This window comes from Zea mays, chromosome 6 (assembly GCF_902167145.1).
Source record: "Zea mays cultivar B73 chromosome 6, Zm-B73-REFERENCE-NAM-5.0, whole genome shotgun sequence".
NCBI lineage: Eukaryota > Viridiplantae > Streptophyta > Magnoliopsida > Poales > Poaceae > Zea > Zea mays.
The window spans coordinates 149,485,468-149,504,461 of NC_050101.1; the positions used below are offsets into that span (position 1 = coordinate 149,485,468).

Consider the following 18,994-nt stretch of genomic DNA (forward strand, 5'->3'; position numbering starts at 1 on the left):
TGATACGTTTCTAAGTATAGCCCTGCCATTCTACGAATAGATATTGCCTTCTATGATTAACACACAACATGGCATGGTAGAATCGTCACAGCTCGACGACACATGGCGAGTAGACGGAAAGCGCGATGGGGCCCAACAAGTGGGATGGTGGCCGATGTATGAAGGAATTGCGAGATTGGAAAATGGAGAAAATGAAATGGTTCTCGGATGATATAATGATAAAACACAACTTAACCAGGCATCAGATGTGATTGAAGGCTCACGAACACCACACTAGATACGTGTATAGTATAGACGATACAAGATACCCTAAGCACTAGAAGCATCAGTTGTGTTTAGTGTGGGATATCCGGTGCAGACTGAATGTGGCTGTTGTTTTGAGAAAAATACATTACACAACGATGAGAAAGGGAGGAAGTAGAATATGGAGTTAGGAGAAGATAAAATCTATAATACCACACATAAGGGGACATTTATACAATGGCAAGGGCAGGATAAATATTTGAAGTTCCTTACAAATGATATACTTTAGCATCATACGACCTTTCTCTTGCATTGCATCCTAGAAAGTATATAGTGTGCTTTTATTTTTATATCTATCTATTATTTGTTTGCTTTGGTCATGTTGTCATTAAGCAACAAAAAGGGAAGACCGTAAAGAAAATAGACCACATAGGCCATTATATTTGAATTTTGATGTTTAATGAACAATATGACCATTTGTATTAATGTTCTTTGCTACTTGCTAGTATACAAGATACAATTCAAATAGATGCAAGATGGACTCGAACTTAGACAAAGTAATGGTTCTAATGATCAATACCTCAATAAAAAATATTAGAGCCACGTTAAAGACCTACAATATATTTTAAAAGTCTAAGATACCATTGAGTAGAAGCCCGAACGCAAAGACACAAATGAAAGTGAAGCTACCAAAGTTAAGATAAAGAGGTGGCTGAATTGAATGTGTGTCATAATTTTGTATTTTCTCAAATTAACATGAAGCTTTAAAGTTTTTATTAGTATTTTGAAAAGTCTAAGATCACCAAAATGGAAGTTCAAAAGCTAAAAGTCACGCCCAAAATATGAAAGTAGGTTACACCGAAAAAAACAACATCGGACAGATCCTATCCGATGCACATATCCCGTGAAACATAGTACATGTCCGATGATCCTATTGGAGTTGACTTTTTTCTCGAACTTTTGTGGGTTATCTTAAGTTACGCTAGTTTTTCACAAGTACACACTATCATAAATAAATAGACTCATTTAGGTCAAGTTATCCATTCGATGACACCATTATAATACGTCTAAAGAAAAATAAAAATTATGTCTTTACTAAGTGTTCAACAACTCTAGTAACACTTTGAATTAGTTATTCATTAACATTTTTATCCATTTCTTTAAAAACCGATCTTCGCCAACAAGAGCATAAATACCTCATAAGCTCAACCATCCTGTATTAGTATAATTTAATTTATATTGTCTTTGTGTTAGTCATAATAAACTTATATTATCATTAATCACTAAAACTAAAGTGATGAATAGATGCTTTCAAAAAATAATTCTGATACCAAATAAGTATTATTAGGTTTTTTATTTGTTATATTTTTATAGTATATCTATTTGATATCATAAATTTTAGTCAAACTTAGATGCTTTGACTCTGAAAAATAATGACTTATAATTTAAATGGAGTAAAACAACACCACATAATAATGGTGAAATAGCTCTAGAGCAAATGAAATTACTCTCTCAAAAGCAACACAGCTGGAAATAGACGCCTATGCTATGTTGTAGTTTCAGCTAGTTTGTGAGCCAAAAAACCGAAGATGATTGAATGGGCTAAAATCCACTTTATATTCAAAATTAAATAAAAAGAGGATTTTAGCCCTCTCCAATCCCTTCGGTTTTCTGGGTCCCAAGCAACCCGATTTTTTCAAGTAAAATTAGTTCATTTTCTTTGGGAAAATGGAACCCCTTGAAAAAATAGAGTTGTCGAATTAGCCCTAAGGGTTTGGCAAAGGAGATTGGAGGGCTAAACTCTCCTTGCTATTTAATTTTGAATAGTAAGAAGATTTTAGCTCTTTCAATCTCCTCCGGTATCCTTTACTCCCAAAGGAGCCCTAAACGGTGCAAATGTAATCTAACAAAGTAGAAGACTAGAAGTAACTCTCTTCCTACTGCAATGACACATAGTTCTCCTGCATGTTTGGAAACAGAAAAAGGACATATTTGTGAAATGTTTGAAGCCAATTATATCCTTATTTTCTTCATTAGCCATAATTTACAGTTTAGAAACTACATAGCAATATCTCTTTTCTCTAAGGAAAATGTTGTAGTTATTTCTCAATATTTAATTCCTTCTGAAAGAAAGACAGTGCTCCTATAGTACAATAATGATTGCTCACCTAAGTTCTCTTTCAACAGTCTGGAAGCATCTTCATGTCCACTTGAGACCTTGTTTGGTTATTCTCATTCCATGTAGATCAGATGAGATGGAAAGAAATTAGAAAGAATTTTGACTTGTTAGAGATTTAAACTCACTTAATCCTGTCCAATCCATTAAAGTGAACAAACCTTGAAATGACATGAATCTATCAAACAACTACCAGTCTACCACAGATGCCCAAACCATGATCCATAGGCCAGTCATGGGACTAAACTATTACAGACATCCACATGAAACAGACATCACAAGGTAAATAGTGTGATTTCCAAAACGGATCCATAAACTAGAACCTATGACAAACTTAATTGCTTCTCTGGTCTCTTTAACTGTATAAAGCAGTACATGAAACATGACATTATCAAGTTCAGTACAGAAATAGACATTTTCATGTCAAAGGTATGTGGTGTTTTATATTAAGCATAGAAAATTACAAAGGAAGAAAATTCTAGCTCCTTTTGAAAGAAATATAACAACGATACTATCTCTTGTGCCACACATACTGAATTAAGATTGGTCGAAGGCTTCAAGGCCGCCACCAACTACATAGCAGACAATTAAAGCAAACCATTCACAGCCGTGGGTTTAAACTACCACGGCATAATAAATTAAGCTTCAGAACTCCAACGGGAGATTGAGAGCTGCATATAAGGCTCACATACACATGCCCAAAAATTTATATTCCCTTTCCCATGGTTATTTTCCAACTAGGCCTTGTTCGGTTATTCCGAATCCCTGTAGATTGGAGTGTATTAGGTGGGATTGAGATGAATTTTGACTTGCTATGGATTTAAACCGACTCAATCCCACTTAACAACAAAACGAACAAGCCCAAGCCCTAGGGTAGAAAGAAACCATTTCACATCGAAATGCAAACTACAGAAGTTTTCAGCGAACAACCATGACAGATAACTAATGCAAACCATCCATAACCATTGGATTCAACAACTAACTTCACAAATTAATTCACATACAGCACCCATCACAAGGGAAATAACACAATTTCCACAATGGACTCATAATTAGAACAGATGATGGATCTTAATCCCTTCTCGTGTCTCTCTAAACAGTCTGAAATAGTACATGAAGTGTGGCATCAAGTTCTTTGTGAATTTGCTATCAAAATAAAAGCTGAGAAGTATAGAAAAGCAAAGTATAAACATAACTAAACAATAATAACAAACTAGCATGTCTGTGTGTTGTAACTCTTTTCTTCTATTAATGTAATGATATGCAGCTCTTCTGCATGTTTGAGAAGAGAACGGAAGATGATAGTAAACTAGCTATAGTGAAGCAGAAATTAACATGTCAAAAGGTACATAGTGCTTTGTACTAAGCAATTCCACTCTTTTTGGAACAAAACAGTAGTGTGCCCATCTCTACCAAATTAGCCTTCCTCTCTCTCCATACACGCACAATGACATATTTATAATTCCTTCTCGAAATGGCAAATAAAGAAGTCTTAATAAACCAACTAAAATAACAGACAGTTAAAGCACATCATCCATAATGGTCAATTCAACCACAGCAAATTAACACATTATACTTTCATTTGTCATCAATATTTTCCAACTAGAAAGAAATAAAAAATCAATAACTTAAATATTGTTGCAATTCTACTATTTTTAAGGAGAAAAGGTTAGCTCACTTCTTAAAATCTGATTACTTCTGAAGTGAAATCACAGAAAGAAACATACTGCTGCTCTGATAATGTAAAAAGTTACTCTATTACTGATTTAAGCTTCTCCCAACTGTGTGAGAATAAATATTTTGTCTTAATGGAAACGAAAAAACTAATGAAGTCTTGAACTAACAACCAAAACAAGCATTTAAGCAACCATCCATATCCATGGGATTCAACTATCACCACTTCACAAACTAATTCACATGAGGGGCAAACATCTCAATGGAAATAAGACAATTTCCATAGAGACGTATAAATTAAAATATTTGAAAGGTCTTAATTGCTTCTCTGACTGTTCCTAGAACTGTCTGAAACAATTGGTGAAACATGACATCGAGTCCTGAACTTGGTTACCCCATCCCACATCTAAAAGCTGGGATCTTTCAAGTTTGCCCTCTTTATTAACCCACATCTACTAGACATACAGCACTACTAGTCGAGGCAGCTTACAGCAGCAGTCACCAAATCTGCAGAAGTGGAGTTCTAGAAGGCACCCCGCAGGCGCAGCTTGGCGGTGGCGGCGCCGGGCTTCTGCAGCATGAGCAGGTTGTTGCAGTCGAACCCGCAGCCACAGGTGGGGCACTCGAGGAAGTTTTCAATCCCGAAGTCCGCGGAGACGATGCCGACGGAGAACTCGAGGTTGTCGCCGCGCCGGGTGACCTCGACGATGTTGAGCCAGAAGAAGAGGACCTTGACGGAGACGCCCTCGAGGTCGGTGAGGTGGTCGGGGGCGATCTTTCCGGTGATCTTGGTCTGGTAGCGGAGCGAGTAGGAGCCCTGGATGGAGAACTCGCAGACGGAGGACCCGCTGCCGGACGCGGAGGCGTCGAGCGTGGCCGTGAAGGCGCCCGTGGCGTTGTCGAGCGTGTAGGCGACCACGCCCTTGGGGAGGATCCCCGGCGGGAAGTCGTAGTCAGCGAGGGCTTCGTACGCCGTCGGCTTAGCGAAGGCGGTGCCGCTCGCCGCGGCGACGGCGAGGAGGAGGAGGAGGCGGTGGGCGAGCATAGCTGTGGTTCGGGAGGAGCGCGGTAGAGTGCGGCTTCGGTTTGCTTTGGTGAACAAGAGGAAGGAGACGGATTAGATTTTATGGTGCGCTGTGAAGGAGGTACGCTGGTGCTCGGTGGGATTTTATGAAAAATGGTATTTGATTAAACCTTTTAATTCAAGGGTCATTTAACAATAGCAATCGCACGACACTAAAAAAAATAACACCAAAACCTATAAAAAACCAGGTGTTTTTTTTTACTGAGACAAGATATGTATCTTGATCTAAATTTGAGTTGACGAGAAGTCAGAAACTAGGTGGTTAAAACATAGATACTCAACCACATCTTCTAGTTAAACTAGACTCACTAATCATCTCCACATGAACTTAGATTTGATTCTCCGTAGTAATAGACTACATACTTATTATAGCCCTATTTTAGATTTTTTTGCTCCTATTTTAGACAAGGTTATTGCCAAAAGAATCATTGTGCGTAAACATGAATTCAAATCAAGTACTACGTACGTGCAACCATTAACCCATTGAATAAAAGAAGGCAATGAGAGAGCGAGGGCGACTGCTGCTTGGCTTCACAGCATACGACACAGCAGGTCAGCAGCTAGTGTTTATGTCGTGTTTGTTGAGACGTGCGGTGAGTATGAGCCCCGAAGAGTTGTTCCTCACACACAGGAATCCTCCCGCTGACACCCATCACTAGGGACAGACTAGCTCAAAATTCGAGTGGGCCCAACTACTACTGAGTGAAGGACTAAATTGAGGCTTACTAAGGGGCGTTTGGTTTCTAGGGACTAATTTTTAGCCCCTACATTTTATTTCACTTTAGTTACAAAATTATCAAATATAGAAACTAAAACTCTATTTTAGTTTCTATATTTGTCAATTTATATACTAAAATGGAACAAAATGAAGGGACTAAACATTAGTCCCTAGAAACTAAACACCCCCTAACTAATAGCCTTTTATAGCTACAGTAGTTAAGATAGGAAGTCCACATGAACCATAAATTTGACTGGGGTCTATGCCCTCTCACTCGCCATAACGTCTGCCCATCACTACTTGACAAGTGACGACTGATAACCTAAGTCAAGTAAATACTTGACTTCCTACAAGTTTTTTCTCCGAAACTAAACTAATAGGTATATGTCGGCGTTTCGAGACCGGGGGTCCCTTGGGCCGACGAGTGAGTGTCGCCGCGTGCCCCAGCCCAGATGGATCGAGCGCGAGGGCGAGCGCGAAGGGGGGAGAAGCGAGGCGGCCGGAGACCGGCGTGAGAGAGGTGGGAATCCCGCGGCCTTCGTGTTCGTCCCGCGCCCAGGTCGGGTGCGCTTGCAGTAGGGGGTTACAAGCGTCCACGCGGGTGAGGGAGCGAGCGGCTTCCAAGCGAGCGCTTGTCTCGTCCTCGTCCCCGCGCGGCCAACCTCCTCTAAGAGGGCCCTGGTCCTTCCTTTTATAGGCGTAAGGAGAGGATCCAGGTGTACAATGGGGTGTAGCAGAGTGCTACGTGTCTAGCGGGGAGAGCTAGTGCCCTAAGTACATGCCGTCGTGGCAGCCGGAGAGATTTTGGCACCCAGCTGGTGTGACGGAACCTCCCAAGTAATTAGGCCCACCTACAGTTGTCCTTGTCTAACCGACATCAGACACCCTGCAGATGTTCCTAAGTCACTTGACAAGCTCGGTATCTTTCCTTACCTCACCAGGAACGTCTCACCCGTCTTGCAGACATTACAGAACATCGGAGGTAAAGAAATGCGGAAGCAATTACATAAACTTACATTTATTAAGAAAGTAAGATTAAGGTACTTATTACATACCAGAACTATAAGTGAGTGCAGAGTAGTAATATTATACAAACCAAGGGAGGCACAAACTCCTCCCGATAAGTTTTAAGCACAAGATCCTATGTGGAGGACCAAGTCCTCCCGCACTTCAGTCTTGTTTTTCTTCATTTGGTGCCACCTTGGAGCAAAAGCAACAAAAATTTGTCGCTTCCTCACCTAAAAACAACAAAGGGATAAACCCTGAGTATGGAATTACTCAGCAAGTCTTACCCGACTAAGGAAAAGACTCTCAAGGGTATGCTGGATAAATAGGAGTCAAGGAGAGGCTTTTAGCAAAAATCAACTTATACTTTTGCAGAAGTCGCTTACTAAAGTGAGTCCTTACTTTCAATCTTTTAACGCCATATTAAGTATTAATAGACTCTATTTGCATCTAGTCTAATTTCACATCACATCAAGACAACATCGTTTTTATCCATAGTGTTCACATCCTGACTTTAGGTTGCAGGGAAGTGACCAAGTCTTCATAACCGCGAAGGTACGGCGATCCAAATCGATTATACTCAGCTGAGGATCTCCAATCACACGACATATGTAGCACTTAACCCTTGCATATGTCAACCCGCCACCGGGGTTCTTAAGACCGGATCAGGTTCACGCAAACCGAGAGCACAGATACACCACCGTCCAGCCTCTTGCCACGGAGGGTACACGCTACTCTCGCCACCGCTCCACGCCCATTTCATGTTATCTTATTCCGACCTTAGTCTGCCCGAGGCAAGGCTTACCCATGACGAGGCATGTGACCAGTTAAAGGGTCCTCGGTCAGCACGCCTACATACGCGTTAATCCTTAACCAACTTGGGTAGAACATCACCTGTTCCTAACCCAAGTCTCAATTTAAGTATTTCCATCCTTAGGATTGTGTCTGTTCCTTAGGATGAAAGAGCATCACAGGGAACTTTGCAGTAAGATCCCACTATTGCTCCAAATGAAAATATTCTTGCAGGTAGAAGCCATCCTCTCCATGGTTAAATTGAGGACAACCTCTATCCACAAGATCTAAGCAAGGCTAAGCATCTTTGTAAATCATAATTTTGATACTTCACAGAAGTATCTATAAAGGTATGGATATCAAGGAAAACAATGCATCAAAGGGTTTCAAGTAACTCCTATGAACTTAATGCACATTTCACTAGACTTAAGTGTGCGAAAAGTATTTAAAACACAAGGAAAGGGGTTGCATGCACCGGGGCTTGCCTTCATTCACAGGTGAATCAGGCTCAGATCCGCAGATATCAAAGTAGAAACTATTCCCGGCCTGAGACTCCGAAGGTGGTGGTGTCTCCTCTTCAGTTACTTCGATTTCTTCTTCACGTTCTAACCATAATCATACATAGGTATAAGAATGGATGCCATGGGATGCTCATGAGGATGCAAAGATAATATAAACTTATTATCTATATCTTGAATACAACTTTCCTTCACGGAATTCCGGGAACTTAGGGTTTCCGGAGTCGGTAAAGGAGTTCATAGGGCAGGGGGGGTGGTTTTGGGTTCAGTGATCAAACAAGGTCCAAATCAACCCAAATTCTACCCAAGGCTTCTAAATATTGTTTTAAGTTCCCATAAAAAGTTTGGGCATTTTTTGGACTTACCATATGTTTTCTAAAAATCCAGAACTAATACTTTAAGCTATTTTAAATGTTCTAAAATTCCCTGTTTAAACTAAAAATCATGAAACTATTTTTATTAAATACTAGGGAAAATAAGGAGCCTAGGAAAATTGGTCTCATATTTTTAGGATTTTTCTGTAATTTTCTACATATTTCTAAAGCTTCACTGAAAAAGAAAAAGAAAAGGTTGAAACAGTGATGGGCCGTTTTTGGCCCGGGACAGCCCAACGAAACAGGAATCCGGGTCGCGCGCCCACGCGCGCCCGCGCTCTCAGGTAATTTTGCAGAAAGGCCCCCAACGATCTAAAGAATGTGCTAAGAATCCTCGGCTACTATTCAACGTCTCGCTGACAGCTTACATAAAGATCCATGGACTTTCTTTTCTTCTCCAACCCGCTCCCTGACCGCGGCGCGCACACAGATTGTCTCCGACGTGGTTCGTACCGGCCATGGCCGGCAACGGCGGCTACGACCAACTACCGGGGAGGCATTAGCGACTAACAGGGACCTCGGAACACCCAACAATTTGGCACGAACACCTTGAGAACGGTTTGTCCATGTGCACGGCGGAAACCGTGATCATGGGCAAACGTTCCCGCTCATCCGGGGCCGGATTGAGTAGCCGGGCGTCACGGTGAGCATCACAAGCTTATGGAGTTGTAGAAACAGCACTCAATTTAGGCAGAGCCTTATCAGAGCGGTTCGGCCACGGACGGGCTATTCTTCACGGGACGGCGGACCGATTTAGGGGAAAATGGCGCCGCGGCGTTCACGGGTGGAACTGAGGGCGGGGCTTTGGGGCTATACGGCTATAAGGGGTTCTAGTTTTGCTGCACACAACCAATTTGGGAGGAGGGGGCAGAGGCAGCACGAATTTCTGCTTCGGTTCAACCTACGGTGTGCGCGATGCTCATACCTCGCCGCGGAGCATGGGCTATTTATAGCCGCGCCGGCCCGGTGGTCACCTCGCGGCCGAGGATAACATCACTATGGCATGTCGACCACGTCGGTAAAAGGTACAGGGAGGGAGAACTACGGCATGCGCGCCACCGCGGCGGAATTTCACTGAGTCACGGCGGCCGCCGGTGAGTAACTTCGGCCGAGCTCAGGGGATGGTGCCACGTACGAGCTATTCTTCCCCGACGTTATCCACACCATACCGCCCATGAATCAGGACGGCGGTGGCACTAATTTTGGCGTAGAGAGGTCACCGGCGGTGAGCAAGCCGCGCTGGCAACCTGATCCACACGGGTTACTGTACCATGGAATGCTCCATCAGTGTTTCTGACAGGGGAATTTACAGAGCCAATAACTTCTAATGTTGTGCAGTAACATGATCGACACCCTTTAGCAAAGTTATAGTCCTAAGATCCAGCTACAATATTGTTATAGCAATCCTAGGCAAATACTTGCTTGATCATGCATTAATTCATGCCCAAAGTGCTTGCAGTTGCACTGCTTGTCTGAAGTTCAGAAATTAATCAGCCTGACAGCCAAAGTTTGAGCATGATTATCTCTAAATTTCTCACTAGAACATGGCTTGCTATCTTCAGCAAAATTGTTCTCCTTTGATTGGTCTTCAACTTTGATGTGGTGACCTAGGGCAAAAACCCTATGCTTTGAAAGTTACAAAGCCCCAAAGTGGAGCCTTCAACACTGAATTTCAGACTTAGTATAGAACTCAAATGAGGTCCATTTTGCATTTAAGTCCAAAACTTAGGGTTTGGCTTTCAAGTCCACATATTTGTGAACCAAATGACTTAAAATACTTATTTGGCTTGGTTTTTGCACTTTAGCCCAAAAGTGGACTAATTTTGCACATAGGCCCCTAGGGTTTGGTTTTAGGGTTTTCCAGGGTTCCAATAAGGGTTTCTGGTATCCCAGGGGTATAAAAGTGATTCAAGTTTATTCTTGGGGTCATTTTATGACTTTTACCCTAAAGTCTTTAGGTTTTCTTAACTTGGGTTAAGTTTTACCCCTTTAATCCCTATTTAGGGTTAAATTCCCTATCCAGGGTCCTATTTGCAAAACACTTAAACAATACAACTTGTTTGAAATTTTTGCCTAGTGAATGCATTCTAGGTGTAACAAACATATGCAATGCCAATGCTTATGATGCCATGCTCAAATTTTAGTTAGAGTAACACTAGAGGTGTTACAGCTGGTGTGATGTCGTGGCCGTCGGAGGAGTGATGGAGGCTGGCGGAGGGACAGCTGTCGGAGTGGTTGGGTCCTTGCTGACGTCCTCTTGCTTCCGTAAGGGGGCTGAGAGCCGCCGTCGTCACAGAGCATGCGGGGCGCCATCATTGCCTATCTGGCGGAGCTAGTCAGATGGGACGCCGGTCTGGTTCCCTGCGGCCCGAGTCAGCTCGGGGTAGGGTGATGATGGCGCCTCCTGTTGACGTGGCTGGCCTGCGCCCTAGGTTGGGCGATGTGGAGGCTCCTCCGAAGCCGAGGTCGAGTCTGTCTTCCGTGGCCGAGGCCGAGTCCGAGCCCCTGGGTCGGGCGAGGCGGAGGTCGTCGGCTGAGGCCAGGGCGGAGTCCGAACCCTGGGGTCGGGCGAAGCGGAGTTCGTCGTCTTCTGGGGCTGAGCCCGAGTCCGAGCCCTGGGTCGGGCGGAGCGGAGTTCGCCGTCTTCCGGGGCTTAGCCCGAGTCCGAGCCCTGGGTCGGGCGGAGCGGAGTTCGCCGTCTTCCGGGACTTAGCCTGAGTCCGAGCCCCTGGTCGGGCGGAGCGGAGTTCGCCGTCTTCCGGGACTTAGCCCGAGTCCGAGCCCCTGGTCGGGCGGAGTGGAGTTCGTCGCCTTCTGGGGCTGAGCCCGAGTCCGAGCCCTGGGTCGGGCGGAGCGGAGTTCGTTGTCTTCCGGGGCTTAGCCCGAGTCCGAGCCCTGGGTCGGGCGGAGCGGAGTTCGCCGTCTTCCGGGACTTAGCCCGAGTCCGAGCCCTGGGTCGGGCGGAGCGGAGCTTCCTATGGTGCCTTTGGCAGGGCCTGACTGCTTGTCAGTCTCACTCTGCCAAGTGGCACTGCAGTCGGAGTGGAGCAGGCGGCGCTGTCCTTCTGTCAGGCCGGTCAGTGGAGCGGCGAAGTGACGGCGGTCACTTCGGCTCTGCCGAGGGGCGCGCGTCAGGATAAAGGTGTCAGGCCACCTTTGCGTTAAATGCTCCTGCGATTTGGTCGGTCGATGCGGCGATTTAGTCAGGGTTGCTTCTTAGCGGAGGCAGGGCCTCGGGCGAGCCGAAAATATGTTCGCCGTCGGAGGGGGGCCTCGGGCGAGACAGAAATCCTCCGGGGTCGGCTGCCCTTGTCCGAGGCTAGGCTCGGGCGAGGCGTGATCGAGTCGCTCGAATGGACCGATTCCTGACTTAATCGCACCCATCAGGCCTTAGCAGCTTTATGCTGATGGGGGTTACCAGCTGAGAATTAGGAGTCTTGAGGGTACCCCTAATTATGGTCCCCGACAGTAGCCCCCGAGCCTCGAAGGGAGTGTTAGCACTCGCTTGGAGGCTTTCGTCGCACTTTTTTGCAAGGGGACCAACCTTTCTCGGTTGCATTTTGTTCCGGTGGGTGCGCGCGAGCGCACCCGCCAGGTGTAGCCCCCGAGGCCTCGGAGGAGTGGTTTCACTCCTTCGAGGCCTTAATGCCTCGCGCAATGCTTCGGCCGGTCTGGTTGGTCCCTCATGCGAGCTGGCCGTAGCCCGGGTGTACGGTCGGGTCCCAAGTTCTCGGGCTGGTATGTTGACGCTGTCAACGGTTCGGCCGGAGCCGGGTTTGCGAGAGCAGCCCCCGAGCCTCTGCACAGGGCGAGAGGGCGATCAGGGACAGACTCGGCTTTTTTACATACGCCCCTGCGTCGCCTTTCCGCAAGGAGGAGGGGGGGAAAGCGCCATGTTGCCCTCGATGGGCGCCGAACATGGTGTCCCCGGTGAGCTGCAAGCGGGTAATCCGAGTGGACATCCGTGCCCCGTTCGTTAGGGGTCGGCTAGGGGCCCAGAGGCACGCCCAAAAGTACCTGCGGGTGATCTGCCGGACCCGGTCCCCTGGCGACGGGGTCCGAGGGCTCGATGCCTCCCTCTGATGGGATTCCGTTACAAGATCGCTCCCGCTGGTCTCGGAAATGTCCTAGGGTACCTCGGGAGCGCAGCCCGAGCCTTGGTTATGTATCGAACGTACCCATGGTCATCCCTCGCTCGGCGTCTGAGGCGGCTGTGAACCCTTCGGGGGCCAGCCTTCGAACCCCTGATCAGTAATGGGTGCGGAGCCCGAGTAGCCTGAGGCGGCCGTGGAACCCTTCGGGGGGCCGGCCTTCGAACCTCTGACCAGTAGTGGGTGTAGGGCCCACGCGATCTGAGGCGGCTGTCGAACCCTTCGGGGGGGCCAGCCTTCGAACCTCTGATCAGTAGGGAGGCTCGGAGCCTGGTTCCTTCACGGGGAAGGATCCTTTTCGGGGTATCCCCCTTTCCCGGTCCCTGTTGCAAGAGAGAGAGAAAGAGGAAAAAAGGAAAAGGATACGAAATCGAACGACGCGGCGTACCTTTTTTGACGCGGTCATTATGGCGAAGGCGAAGCGTCGCCCGCTTCTCTTGCCAGAGGCGCCGCCTGTCTTGCCGCGGAGTTAATGCGACGGGGCGAGTGGTTGGCGGGGCGGCCGTTGCGCGCGCGCGAGCCGTTCGAGGAACGGATCACGGGCGCGTTGTCTTCACGCCGTGAGAGGGGGTTCTCTTGCTGCCCCCTTCCAGCGTCAAGACCCGAGCCTACAGGATCAGACCGTCTTGTAGCGTGTGCCTTCTACGGCCGCCGAGGCCAGAACACACGCCCTCGCTGCGTTGTAAAGCTGCGTCTCTTTTCCTCTTGTTTCGAGTATCTGGACTTTTTTGTCGGTAACAGGGATGTTTGTGTGAGCAAGAGTTGCTTCTCGCGGAAGGTGATGAGTGAGGTATCCGTATCCCGGAGGCGTAGGAGTCCCTCGGCTCGGTCAGCCTTGCCGCTTACGCGCACTTTTACCCGTCCATGAGGCTCTGTCACCGACTCAGTCGAGAAGGCTCGAAGGGTCGCTTCGGCAGAAGAACTTCCGAACGTGGAGACTTGTCCGGTCCGCGGAATCACTTATCCGAACGTGAGTTACTTATCGCAGAAGGTGATGAGTGAGGTATCCGTATCCCGGAGGCGTAGGAGTCCCTCGGCTCGGTCAGCCTTGGCTGCTTACGTGTACTCCGTCGTTTTTAGGATCCACTTTTCGAAGTAGTCAAAAAGCACGAAAGATATTCTGGCAGAAGAGATCTTTTTTCGAGGAAAATTTCGACGCAGAGGGGGTTGCCCCCCTTTTAGCCCCCGAGGGAGGGTCGGGCTTTGCCGAGGCGAGGCCGACCCTTCCTTGATGACTAAACTTTGCGTGGGTGCGAGGTATATGAACAACTTGAAAACATCTTAAGGGTAGAAGCGACGTAGCTGTTGGATGTTCCAAGCGTTGTCGTAGACCTCGCCTTGACTGTTGGCCAGCTTGTACGTTCTGGGCTTCAGAATCTTGGCGATGACGATTGGTCCCTCCCAGGGGGGGCGTGAGCTTGTGCCTTCCTCGGGCGTCTTGTCACAGCCGAAGCACCAGGTCGCCCACCTGGAGGTCTCGGGACCGGACCCCTCGGGCGTGGTAGCGTCGCAGGGACTGCTGGTACCGCGCCGAGTGTAGTAAGGCCTTGTCCCGAGCCTCTTCCAGCTGGTCCAGCGAGTCTTCTCGGCTAGCTTGGTTGCTTTGATCGTTGTAGGCCCTCGTCCTCGGGGAGCCGTATTCCAGGTCTGTGGGCAAGACAGCCTCGGCCCCGTAGACTAGGAAGAACGGCGTGAAACCCGTGGCTCGGCTCGGCGTTGTCCTCAGGCTCCAGACCACCGAGGGGAGTTCCTTCATCCATCGCTTGCCGAACTTGTTGAGGTCGTTGTAAATCCGAGGCTTGAGCCCTTGTAGAATCATGCCGTTGGCACGCTCTACTTGCCCATTTGACATGGGATGAGCCACGGCGGCCCAGTCCACCCGGATGTGGTGATCCTCGCAGAAGTCCAAGAACTTTCTGCCGGTGAACTGGGTGCCGTTGTCGGTGATGATGGAGTTCGGGACCCCGAAGCGATGGATGATGTTGGTGAAGAACGCCACCGCCTGCTCGGACCTGATGCTATTCAGAGGTCGGACCTCAATCCACTTTGAGAATTTGTCGATGGCGACCAGCAGGTGCGTGTAGCCCCCGGGCGCCTTCTGCAAGGGGCCGACGAGGTCCAGACCCCACACAGCAAAGGGCCAGGTGATGGGTATCGTCTGCAGAGCCTGAGCGGGCAGGTGGGTCTGCTTCGCATAGAATTGGCACCCTTCGCAGGTGCGGACAATTCTAGTGGCGTCGGCCACCGCCGTCGGCCAGTAAAAGCCTTGTTGGAAAGCATTCCCGACAAGGGCTCGAGGCGCTGCGTGATGGCCGCAAGCCCCCGAGTGTATCTCCCGCAGGAGTTCCTGACCTTCGGTGACGGAGATGCATCGCTGGAGGATGCCTGATGGGCTGTGGTGGTAGAGCTCCTTCTCATCTCCCAGCAAGACGAACGACTTGGCGCGCCGCGCCACCCGCCGAGCCTCGGCTCGGTCGAGGGGTAGCTCTCCTTGGTGGAGATATTCCAGGTACGGGGTCTACCAGTTTTGATCAGGTGTGGCCCCGCTTCGCTCCTCCTCGATGCGCAGTGCCTCGCCCTCGGAGGCCGAGGGTACCTCAGGCTGAACCGAGGGTGCCTCAGGCCAAGCTGAGGGTGCCTCGGGCTATGCCGAGGGTACCTCGGGCTGGACCGAGGGTACCTCGGACTGGGTCGAGGTCGCCTCAGGCTCGGGCATGTCGTCGATCTTGATGGAGGGTTGATGTAGATCCCGGGAGAAGACGTCCGGGGGAACCGTTGTTCGCCCCGAGGCTATTTTAGCCAGCTCGTCCGCAGTCTCGTTGTAGCGCCGAGCGATGTGGTTAAGTTCGAGCCCGTAGAACTTGTCTTCCAGGCGCCGAACTTCATCGCAGTAGGCCTCCATCTTCGGGTCGCGGCAGTGCGAGTTCTTCATGACTTGGTCGATGACGAGCTGCGAGTCACCGCGGGCGTCGAGGCACCGGACCCCTAGCTCGATGGCGATCCGCAACCCGTTGACCAGAGCCTCGTACTCAGCCACATTGTTGGACGCCGGGAAATGGAGGCGTAGCACATAGCGTAGGTGTTTCCCGAGGGGCGAGATGAAGAGTAGGCCCGCGCCGGCTCCCGTCTTCATCAGCGACCCGTCGAAAAACATGGTCCAGAGCTCCGGTTGGATCGGAGCCGCCGGTAGCTGGGTGTCGACCCATTCGGCTACGAAGTCCGCCAAGACCTGGGACTTGATGGCCTTCCGAGGGGTGAACGAGATTGCCTCGCCCATGATTTCCACCGCCCACTTTGCAATCCTGCCCGAGGCCTCTCGGCACTGGATGATCTCCCCCAGGGGGAAGGATGACACCACAGTTACCGGATGAGACTCGAAGTAGTGTCGCAACTTCCGCCGTGTCAGGATCACTGCATACAACAGCTTCTGAACTTGTGGGTAGCGGATCTTGGTTTCGGACAGTACCTCGCTGACGAAGTAAACTGGCCTCTGAACGGGCAATGCATGCCCCTCTTCTTGCCTCTCAACCACAATCGCGGCGCTAACCACCTGAGTGGTCGCGGCAACGTAGACCAAGAGGGCTTCTCCGGCAGCTGGAGGCACCAAGATAGGCGCCCTTGTGAGGAGCGCCTTCAAGTTCCCGAGAGCTTCCTCGGCCTCAGGGGTCCAAGTGAAGCACTCGGTATTCCTTAAGAGGCGGTACAGAGGCAGACCTCTTTCGCCGAGGCGTGAGATGAAACGGCTCAGAGCCGCGAGACATCCCATGACCCTCTGTACGCCCTTTAAGTCCTTGATGGGCCCCATGCTGGTGATGGCTGCGATCTTCTCCGGGTTGGCTTCGATGCCCCGCTCGGAGACGATGAACCCCAAGAGCATGCCTTGGGGCACCCCGAAGACACACTTCTCGGGATTGAGCTTGACGCCTTTCGCCTTGAGACATCGGAATGTCACTTCAAGGTCGGAAGCCTTCCTCGTCTTGACTACGATGTCATCGACGTAGGCCTCGACCGTGCGACCGATGTGTTCGCCGAACACATGGTTCATGCACCGCTGGTACGTCACGCCCGCATTCCTCAAGCCGAACGGCATGGTGACATAGCAGTACATGCCGAAGGACGTGATGAAAGAAGTCGCGAGCTGGTCGGACTCTTTCATCCTGATTTGATGATACCCTGAGTAGGCATCGAGGAAGGACAGGGTTTTGCACCCAGCAGTGGAATCCATGATCTGATCGATGCGAGGCAGAGGGTAGGGAACCTTCGGACATGCTTTGTTGAGACCAGTGTAGTCTACACACATCCGCCATTTCCCCCCTTTCTTTTTCACAAGCACAGGGTTGGCAAGCCATTCGGGATGGAATACCTCTTTGATGAACCCTGCCGCCATTAGCTTGTGGATCTCCTCGCCTATCGCTCTGCGCTTCTCCTCGTCGAATCGGCGCAGAGGCTGCTTGACGGGTCGGGCTCCGGCCCGAATATCCAGCGAGTGCTCGGTGACATCCCTCGGTATGCCGGGCATGTCCGAGGGACTCCACGCGAAAACGTCGGCGTTTGCGCGGAGAAAGTCGACGAGCACTGCTTCCTATTTGGGATCGAGCCCGGAGCCGATCCGGACCTGCTTGGAGGCGTCGCCGCTGGAGTCGAGGGGGACGGCCTTAACCGTCTCCACTGGCTCGAAGTTGCCGGCATGACGTTTCACGTCCGGCACCTCCTTAGAGAGGTTTTCCAAGTCGGCGATGAGGGCCTCGAACTCGGCGAGGGCCTCGGCGTATTCCACGCACTCCACGTCGCATTCGAACGCGTGTTTGTACGTGGGGCCGACAGTGATGACCCCGTTGGGGCCCGGCATCTTGAGCTTCAGGTAGGTGTAGTTGGGGACGGCCATGAACTTTGCGTAGCATGGCCTTCCCAGTACCGCGTGGTAGGTTCCTCGGAACCCGACCACCTCGAACGTTAGGGTCTCCCTTCGGAAGTTGGAGGGCGTTCCGAAGCAGACGGGAAGGTCGAGTCGTCCGAGGGGCTGGACGCGCTTCCCGGGAATGATCCCGTGGAAGGGCGCAGCGCCTGCTCGGACGGAGGACAGATCGACGCGCAGGAGCCCGAGGGTCTCGGCGTAGATGATGTTGAGGCTGCTGCCTCCATCCATAAGGACCTTGGTGAGCCTGACATCGCCGATGACGGGGTCGACGACGAGCGGGTATTTCCCCGGGCTCGGCACGTGGTCGGCTTGGTTGAAGGTGATGGGCTTGTCGGACCAGTCTAGGTAGACTGGCGTCGCCACCTTCACCGAGCAGACCTCCCGGTGCTCTTGCTTGCGGTGCCGAGCCGAGGCATTCGCCGCATGCCCACCGTAGATCATGAAGCAGTCGCGGACCTCGGGGAACTCTCCTGCTTGGTGATCTTCCTTCTTGTCGTCGTCGCGGGCCCTGCCACCCTCCACGGGTGGCCCGGCCCTGTGGAAATGGCGTCGAAGCATGACGCACTCCTCAAGGGTGTGCTTGACGGGCCCCTGGTGATAAGGGCACGGCTCCTTGAGCATCTTGTCGAAGAGGTTGGCACCTCTGGGGGGCTTCCGAGGGTTCTTGTACTCGGCAGCGGCGACAAGGTCCGCGTCGGCGGCGTCGCGTTTCGCTTGCGACTTCTTCTTGCCTTTCTTCTTGGCGCCGCGCTGAGTAGACGCCTCGGGAGCATCTTCCGGTGGGCGGCCCTAGGGCTGCTTGTCCTTTCGGAAGATAGCCTCGACTGCCTCCTGGCCGGAGGCGAACTTGGTGGCGATGTCCATCAGCTCGCTCGCCCTGGTGGGGGTCTTGCGACCCAACTTGCTCACCAGGTCGCGGCAGGTGGTGCCGGCGAGGAACGCGCCGATGACATCCGAGTCGGTGATGTTGGGCAGCTCAGTGCGCTGCTTCGAGAATCGCCGGATGTAGTCCCGGAGGGACTCTCCCGGCTGCTGCCGGCAGCTTCGGAGGTCCCAGGAATTCCCGGGGCGCACGTACGTGCCCTGGAAATTGCCGGCAAAAGCTTGGACTAGGTCGTCCCAGTTGGAGATCTGCCCCGGAGGCAGGTGCTCCAACCAGGCGCGAGCGGTGTCGGAGAGGAACAGGGGGAGGTTGCGGATGATGAGGTTGTCGTCGTCCGTTCCACCCAGTTGGCAGGCCAGACGGTAGTCCGCGAGCCACAGTTCCGGTCTCGTCTCCCCCGAGTACTTTGTGATAGTAGTCGGGGGTCGGAACCGGGTCGGGAACGGTGCCCGTCGGAT

The 18,994-nt window shown here is 50.4% G+C and overlaps 1 protein-coding gene across 1 annotated transcript; it reads right to left on the minus strand.

Moving 5' to 3' along the window:
• Positions 1-4,282: 4,282 nt before the first annotated feature.
• On the minus strand, positions 4,283-5,231 carry LOC100276626 (DUF538 family protein). The gene has a single exon (NM_001150370.2). The coding sequence runs from the start codon at positions 5,136-5,138 to the stop codon at positions 4,617-4,619; it is 522 nt and encodes a 173-aa protein (NP_001143842.1). The 5' UTR covers positions 5,139-5,231; the 3' UTR covers positions 4,283-4,616.
• Positions 5,232-18,994: the final 13,763 nt, after the last annotated feature.